This window comes from Oryza sativa, chromosome 5, assembly GCF_034140825.1.
Source record: "Oryza sativa Japonica Group chromosome 5, ASM3414082v1".
Lineage (NCBI taxonomy): Eukaryota > Viridiplantae > Streptophyta > Magnoliopsida > Poales > Poaceae > Oryza > Oryza sativa.
This window is the reverse complement of record NC_089039.1, coordinates 11,057,565-11,066,230: the sequence shown is the minus strand read 5'-3', so window position 1 is coordinate 11,066,230 and position 8,666 is coordinate 11,057,565. Positions and strand designations below refer to the sequence as shown.

At 47.8% G+C, this 8,666-nt stretch overlaps 1 protein-coding gene and 1 pseudogene across 1 annotated transcript; one reads left to right on the top strand and one right to left on the bottom strand.

Moving 5' to 3' along the window:
• The first annotated feature begins 1,085 nt into the window (after positions 1 to 1,085).
• LOC107278710 (isoflavone reductase homolog IRL-like) lies at positions 1,086 to 1,947 on the top strand (annotated as a pseudogene).
• Positions 1,948 to 3,033: 1,086 nt separating this feature from the next.
• Positions 3,034 to 5,560, bottom strand: LOC4338265 (uncharacterized). The gene is made up of 4 exons (XM_015781905.3): positions 5,147 to 5,560; positions 4,356 to 4,969; positions 3,475 to 3,990; positions 3,034 to 3,337 (listed from the first exon to the last, which is right to left on the bottom strand). Exons 1-4 carry the CDS (start codon positions 5,382 to 5,384, stop codon positions 3,209 to 3,211), a joined length of 1,497 nt encoding a protein of 498 aa, XP_015637391.1. The 5' UTR covers positions 5,385 to 5,560; the 3' UTR covers positions 3,034 to 3,208.
• Positions 5,561 to 8,666: the final 3,106 nt, after the last annotated feature.

The following is an 8,666-nucleotide window of genomic DNA, read 5'->3' as shown; positions in this document are numbered from 1 at the left end:
GTCCCTTGGTAATCTCCTCGAGTAGCAGCTGAGACCTGGCTTGAATAAAACTAGGAAAGGGCTGCTGCATAGGAAGGAGAGACTGCATGTGGCCAAATTTAGGGCTGAGACCGTTGATAAGCGTGAGGACGAGGGTGCGGTCAGATTATGGTTCGCCGAGGTCGGCGAGGTTATCCACCATCGTCTTGAGGCGCCGGCAATACTCGGAGACAGAGAGGTCGCCTTGTTGGAAGCCGTGGAATTCGGCGGAGAGATTGACAGCACGGAGCTCACAATTTCCAAGGAATTGGAACTCCAGGTCGCGCCAAACACTGCGAGCGGTGGCGGTCGGCGACAGAACTTCTTGGAGAAGGTCTGGTGAGATGGCACCGTACAACCAACCGAGCACGACGCAGTCCATCTGCACCCACTCAGCGAGATCGGGGCGAGGAGCGTCGCAAAGCACGTGGTCCGTCAAAGCATATTTGCCGAGAACCACAAGGAAAAGACCGCGCCAGCGGGCGTAGTTGCCGGCGGCGAGGTCGAGAGTCACTGGTACCAAGGCCTTGACGTTGAGCACAGCGACGGCTTGAGCGTGGAGGGAAGCACGTGTAGCGTCGTCAAGGACGGGGGCGTTCGGCGGAGGCGTCGAGCCAGCAGGTTCAGGACCGGTGTGGCCGCCGGAGCCCAGCATGAGGCGGGCGAGCAGCGCCGTCAGCTCCGGGGAAATCGGCGGCAACTGGGTGGACTGTTGGAGCGCCGGCAGATGCTTGGCAAGAGCCGCACGAACGATGGCAGAAGCTTGATCTGCGGCAGCGTCGACGTCGGTCTTGGACGTGGCGTCGTCAGTTGTGGAGCCAGCAGGGAGCTGTAGGGCGGCGCGGACGGCGTCCGCGACGGATGCGGCGACCGTGTCAGCGAGGGCATCTGGGGAGAGAGAGGAGCCCGTCGTCGACATGGTAACAGCGGCGGCAGGAAATTAGCGCAAAAGCGGAAGCAGGAAAAACGATGGAATCTGATACCATGAGAGCGCGATAAACTCAACGCAATAGATTGGATTGATACCGATGCAGAGTACATATAGGCACGAGTCCTTCCTTATCCACTCAACCGGCTTTTGGAAACAGAACCGAGAGGAATACGGATAGGATACATCTAACACAAACCACCGGTTCTTTCTTTGCTTTACCTCTTTTTTACTTGTTTCCTGATACAATTTCAATCATACAATACGCAAAGGCAAATTTATCAATGGCATCCGGTGGCGACCAGACGACGAAGAGCAGGATCCTGGTGGTCGGGGGCACGGGGTACATCGGCCGGCATGTCGTCGCCGCCCGCGCGCGGCTGGGTCATCTCACCACCGCCCTCGTCAAGGCGCAGCTGCTCCAAAGCTTCCGCAACGCCGGCGTCACCCTCCTCCATGGCGACCTCTACGACCACGCTAGCCTGCTGCGTGCAGTCCGCGACACCGACGTCGTCATCTCCGCACCGCAGTGCAGTCGCCCCAGGTCCCTGACCAGACCAGTCTCATCACCGCCATCAAGGAGATCGGCGGCGGCCGCGTCCGGAGGTTCATCCCCTCCGAGTTCGGCCTGGACCCGGGGCGCGGCGCCAGCGCCGCGGTGGAGCCGGTCAGGTCCCGTCCATCTACGGCAGCAAGGTGGGCATCTGGCGCACCGTGAAGGCGAAGGGCATCTCGCACACGTACGTGGTGTGCAACTACTTCGTCGGATTCGCGCTGCTGTCGATCGGGCAGTTCATGCCAAAGGCGGCACGGCGCGACGGCGGGGGAGAGGAGCGGCAGGAGAGGGGGCACCGGCGGTAGCAGCTGGCCGCTACTCTCCGCCGCCGAGCTCGCCATCGCGCTGGCCGTCTCTCTCCCCCTCTCCCGCCGCCACCGCTCTTGCTCCGCCGCCGGCCACTCACGCCTAGTCTGCCGCCGCGCCTGCTCGAGAGAAGGAGAGGAGAGAAGAGAAAAAGAAAAGAAAGGATAGATGCGGGGCCTACACCATTCTCTCACTTACATGTGGGCCCTACATATTTATTTTTTTATTTTTTGCTGACTAGGATGACACGGTAGCAAAACCGGACGCAAATACTACCATGGGACCTCCTTTACACGGTTTAAATGAGTTTAGAGATGAACATTTCTGGTTTTGTAGTTGAGGGACCTTAAAAAATCTCGCTGTTAAGTTGAGGGGCCTCCGATGAACTTATTCCATAAAGCAATCAAGCAGCTCTTCCTTGGGGCATCAAACATAACATTTGCTGAACGGTGGAGGCGGCCATGACCTAGAGGTCGGTTGGCTCCTTGTCAATTTCTTTCGCACCTCCCCTTCGTCCAACTCCCTACGTTAGCATCTAGAACCTTTAGAGTTTGTAACCTCTTTCTCTTTTCACTTTCAATTTCACCTGAAGCAGCTAATTGTTTTTACCTGTGAGTTGTATTGAAGATTGTTGATAATTGTTGAGAAAAGAAGTATGTAACACATAAGTTCTGCTTGATAAGGAGATTAGGCCACTGTATTGTTTGGTCGGACTGTCAACCATAGGAGGGGCACACGTGACGAAATTAGTATGGATCAATTGATCATACTATAATCAGATCCCTGTCCAGATTTGTAATATTAGAATATATTTATTTTGATTCTAAGTTATTATATTTTGGGATGGACGCAGTATATATATCTGGATGGTATATCATCCTCTGCAGCTGCATATGTGTTGTTGAAAAAGCTTCCTTGCCATTCTGGGCTTGCTCGGGCTAGGCTTGGAGCTAGAGTGGCTCAACTGGCCCATGTGCCACCAAGCCGACCGCTTGACAGTATCCTAATTCGGTAATTCCGTCCTCCACGGCCTAGCCGCTAGTCGAGGAAAATGGGTCCGATGACGCACGGGGAAAGGGATTGGTGGTGGGGTGGGGGCGTGGCCGCGTGGGGCGCACCTGGTGTGTTGACACGGCACAACAAGTGGGGCACGTGGGAGCGGCATGATCGGTCGGACACTCGGACCGCCTCATGTAGGTTGGGCACGGTTGCGCAAAGGAGTATATGGATCAATCTGTCGGACGCTTAACATTTCCACACTGGTATTCTACCGCGTCCTCTAGTTTTCTACTATACTACATATGCATATGCATTCCATCATGTAAGAATTGCTTATAACCCCCTTCATCCACGCTCCAAACAATGTCGACGAGTCCTCCTTTGGACGACCCAACACAATCCTACTCCTTTGGCACAAGGATGTCGAACCCACTCAACGTCCACTCCGCCTCCGCATGGTTGCTGACGTATATCTCCGTTCCCACGTCCAGCGACGACCACCTCCTCTTCGCCGGTGGCGTGCCCGGATCCTGCAGCCATTGCAACAACATATCCATCATGTTCACCTCACCACCGATCCACCCAAAAATCCTTCTGTTTCTTTTCAACAACGAGAGTAACTACTTATGGTCTCTGCACAAGGAAAGATTAATCGATCGTGCAATACCTGGTAGAAGTAGAGCGCCTGTGACATGGCGCCGACGTCGAGCTCCCACGCCCTGGGGTCACCGATCCAGCCCTGCCCTTTCGCCGTGGGGTACCCAAACTCGCCCCACACCGGGTGCGGCACGAGCTGCATGATCTCCTGCGGCTGCGGGTTGCTGTAGGGGTCGCACGGGGTGGTGGGCTGCTCGGCGGCGCGCGCGTTCCCGGGGGAGCAGTACATGTGGTAGGCGGCGTACGGGAACCGGGCGGCGTCGGTGCGGTGCACGCGCGTGCCGTTCCGGAACGTGTGCCACGGCGGGCACAGCCCGACCTTCCCCGGCGTGCACCACGACGGCGTCTCCGGGTTGATGATCATCTCGCTGTACCGCGTCACGTCCGTGGCGGTGTCGCCGTCGCACGGGCGGCCGTCGTTCTTCCAGCAGCTGCCCATGTCCATGAGGTAGAACTGGCTGCTGGGGCCTCCGCCTTGCTTCACCTCCAGGTTCACCCTCACCTTGAAGTTTGGTGATTCGGGCACCTGACATCACGAACTTTCGGTCAGATTCTGCTTCCTCCGGTCACGAAATAAAAATGATACACTAGTTTGAAAATTGAACACGGTCTATTAAATACAACTTTCAGTCAGATAAACATGCAAAATGATCGAATATGACATGCTACAAAATTGTCAACCTAATACAGAAGGCGGCGTATCGTACCAACTACGACCAAATCCTTTAAGAGCAGTTATGTAGTCAGTAATAGTCAAGAAATATATAATTAGTCATCTGTAATTTTGTTGAAAATGGAAACCGCAAGGTAAATAAAACTTAATCTTGGATGTAAGGTCAGTGATAGTGAATGGGAAAGGGACTTTATTTTAGATTAACAGAATAGACTTACTATCTTGGTCATCCCTCTGGTCTCGTAGTGGTAGCCACCGGAGAATCCAGAGGTGGCGTCGGAACGGAGGTACAGCATCAGCCATGGGTACTTCGGTGAAGTGCGCAGCTTGTGGTGGAACACCCACCCGCCGGCGCCGCCAACCTCCTTCTCCCACGTCACCGAGTAGTAGGACACGTCTTTGTTGCCGAGGTCCGCCGCGCCGAGGTCGTACGTGCCGAACAGCCCGCCGCGGAGGCGCCGCCCGGTGGCGTCCAGCGCGGTGCGGTTGTGGAACACGAGCGGCGGGTTCATGCAGCCGGCGCCGCCGGGGCACGGGAACTTGCCCTGCGGGAACGGGCGCGCCGGGCGGCCGTTGTCCGGGCAGATGGCGGCGGAGGTGTCCAGGTTGCCGTTCTTGAGCATGACCATCCAGAATTGCCACGGCGACGGGCCGTCCGCCACCTGGCACCGGTCGCCCAGGTACAGCTCCTTCGCCGCCGCGTACCGGTCGACGTCCGTGATGTTCGCCGGCGTGCCGGGGAACGGGTCGCCGGCACGGAGGCTGTTGTCGGCGTCCGTCACCCTGTGCACCACCTTGCGCGTCGGCTGGCCGTGCTCGTCCACGCCATCCTCTGCAAAGATTTCACGTTTCTCACCGTCAATTCGACAAAATGAACTCATCAAATCTAGCGACAGCGACATCGGTTTGGATTTAACAAGAATGGACCAACCAAGATCGAACTAACTTGACCAATCTCGCGAGCGCGACATGGATTAGAGGAAAGAAGAGCAAGGATGGAGGGACCAACCGAGGTCGAAGCAGTCGGCGCCGCGGGGGCTGCCCATGCCGGGGGCCTCCCGGCCGACCTCGTTACAGAAGTTCCATGCCTCCCAGGCGACGCGGAGGCCGTCGCGCCGCATGCCGGGGTCCCCGACCGCCGACACGTAGCCGCCGCCATTCGTCGTGACGGACTGCGCCAGCGAGCAGCACGAGACGAGGAGGAGGAGGCCGAGGAGAGAGGCGGCGTCCGCCACGCGCGCGGCCATCCGGCGCGGAGGGATCAATGGACAGCTAGCGGCAGCTGATGCGAGCGATGCGATCGAGGACGACAAGGTTGTGCTGGTCCAGATACACCGCGTACAGCAAGTGGTGTCGGTGAGAATACGTGCGACGACAAACTAAACAAGAGGTAGTGGGCGTTGAGAAATGAGCGGAGAAGGTGATATATACAGTAATGTAAGCAGCCTTAGGCCCTATTTAGATGTGACTAAAACTTGTTAGTCCCTATCACATCGGATGTTTGGACACTAATAATAAATATTAAACGTAGACTATTAATAAAACCTATCCATAATCTTGGACTAATTCCCGAGACGAATCTATTGAGCCTAATTAATCCATGATTAGCCTATGTGATGCTACAGTAAACATTCTCTAATTATGGATTAATTAGGCTTAAAAAATTTGTCTCACGAATTAGCTTTCATTTATGTAATTAGTTTTGTAAGTAGTCTATATTTAATACTCTAAATTAGTGTCTAAATATAGGGACTAAAATTAAGTCACTGGATCCAAATACCACCTTACATATGCAACTGCTACTCTCTAGTCTCTGCTACTCCCTCCGTCAAAAAAAAAACAAACACTGAATTTCTGTGTACAACGTTTGACTGTCCGTCTTATATGAAATTTTTTATAATTAGTATTTTCATTGTTGTTAGATGATAAAACATGATTAATACTTTATGCATGACTTGTCTTTTTATTTTTTTTCATAACTTTTCTAAATAAGATGGACGGTCAAACATTGGATATGGAAACTCAGGGTTTGTAAAATTTTTTTTGACAGAGGGAGTAAAATTCTCTGTTCATTTTGATATTTATTTTCATCATTATTACTCCCTCTGTCCTAAAATAATTGTAGTTTATACTGTTCATCTCTAACGTTTGACCGTTCGTCTTATTTGAAAATTTTCTGTGGTTAGTATTTTTATTGTTATTAGATGATAATACATGAATAGTATTTTATGTGCGACTAATTTTTTCAATTTTTTTCAAATAAGACGAACTGTTAAACGTTGGACACGGATATCCACAGCTACACTTATTTTGGGACGGGCCTATATCCCAAAATAAGTGCAGCCGTGGGAATCCGTGTCCAATATTTGACCATCCGTCTTATTTGAAAAATTTATGAGAAAATTTAAAAAGTTAGTCACACATATAGTACCATTCATGTTTTACCATCTTGTAACAATAAAAGTATTAATCGTAATTTTTTTAAATAAAATGAACAGTCAAACATTACATATAAACAGTACAAAATAACATTTATTTTGGGAGGGAGGAGTTATCTATGAGGGGATTACTTTGGTGTTTCTTTCTGTTCTTTTTGCTTTTTGTCATAGGATTATTTGGGTCTTGGGATTGAGATTTGAGAGTGGCGTCACTGTCGCAAGGGCAGGTGTGGGCTGTTTCTGCTTTTACTACGTGCGTATGCACTTTTGTAGTTTTGTTTTGACTCGGTGCTGGCGGTAGGACCATTTCTGGGTATTATCCGTGTGCTGCTGGTCGCCGTAGATAAACCATGATACAGGTTGTATCTGGGAAATCTAAATTAAGCAATGAGCGCTCTGAATTTTATATTACAGTGTGACGGCTGTTAAAGTCGTCCAATGAAAACCAATAAATACGGTGTATATTATACTTTGAAATTTTACTATGTAGTACTAGTCTATTTTAAATTTTTTATGACTTATATATTTCAAACCATGTATTATTTTAAAGTTTTACTACTGGAGAAGTGCTCATCTCTCCCGTTCGCAACCCCCTTTACTCCCGGGTAGCGAACCGGGAGGGAGAATCCGGGACTAAAGATGGCGGTCTTTAGTCCCGGTTCAAATACCCGGGAGTAAATCTCCATCTTTAGTCCCGGTTGGTGACACCAACCGGGACTAAAGAATTTTCTTTTATTTTTTTTTAATTTGGTTGTGCTGCCTGGTGTACATATATATATATATATATATATGAATATATATATATATATATATATATATATATATATATATATATATATATATATATATATATATATATATATATATATATATATATATATATATATATATGTATATGTATAATATAGAAATGTATATAGTGCACACATATATGCATGTGTGTAATATATACATTATACATACATACATACATACATACATACATACATACATATATATATATATATATATATATATATATATATATATATATATATATATATATATATATATATATATATATATATATATATATATATATATATATATATATATATATATATATATATATATATATATATATATATATGTATGTATGTATATACAAATATGTGTGCACTTAAGTAATTAGAGGCCATATGCATATATATATTAACAAAATATGAGTTTGCAAGTAAGTAAATATACACATATATTACCAAACCAAGTACACAAAAGTAAATGCATGTGTGCATATATGAATATATAGATATATATTACAATTCGTTCGGACGTTGTAATCTTTGTTTCTGCTACTACGACTTGGTGACATCGGAAGAAGAAGGACCGGCTTTATGAATAGTCGATCCATCGTAATAGAATTCTCCTGTGGGATGGAGAATATGCTTGTTGATGAATCCCATTATCTATTCTTGAACAGTCCTTATGAAATCATCGTGGGTGGTGTTATCTATCAGGTAAATCATCTGTTATTTGGAAAAAAACGGGATTATATATATAAAACCAGTAAGCAATAATTGACGGAAGAATAAATTTACGTACTTCAAGGTCCTGGCCAGTCCTGATTTGGTGTGCTAAGCAGTGCATGTAATGGCATACGTAGTAGCCGCACAAGTTAGTCCCATTTTCCTGCTTTGCACACTGAAAGAGAAACAACGAGAGATTTAGTATGCATATCTGATTTAGAACAAAGAAGTGATTCAATACAAAATTGAAGCTAGCATGTACTAACCGGAAAATTGAACCTCCGGGTGAGTTTTTCATTCCAGATCCCGCGGACCAATGTACGGAACCGAATCCATGCTCTATTTAGAGTTGTTAGGAAGGATTAATTTATTATCCGAGATCTAGTAGTTATACAATGATTCATAATGACAGTGCAATATATGACAATACCTATCTATCACTTCGAAAATCTTTGCGAAAGTTTTCTCCGGTTTATCCATTGAATCATAGACATGAACTTTGGATTTCTCAAGGTCGAAAAGAAGAAGGACCCAATGGAATCTGCAATTTGCATTACATGATATATAGTATAATTGTAGGAACTTT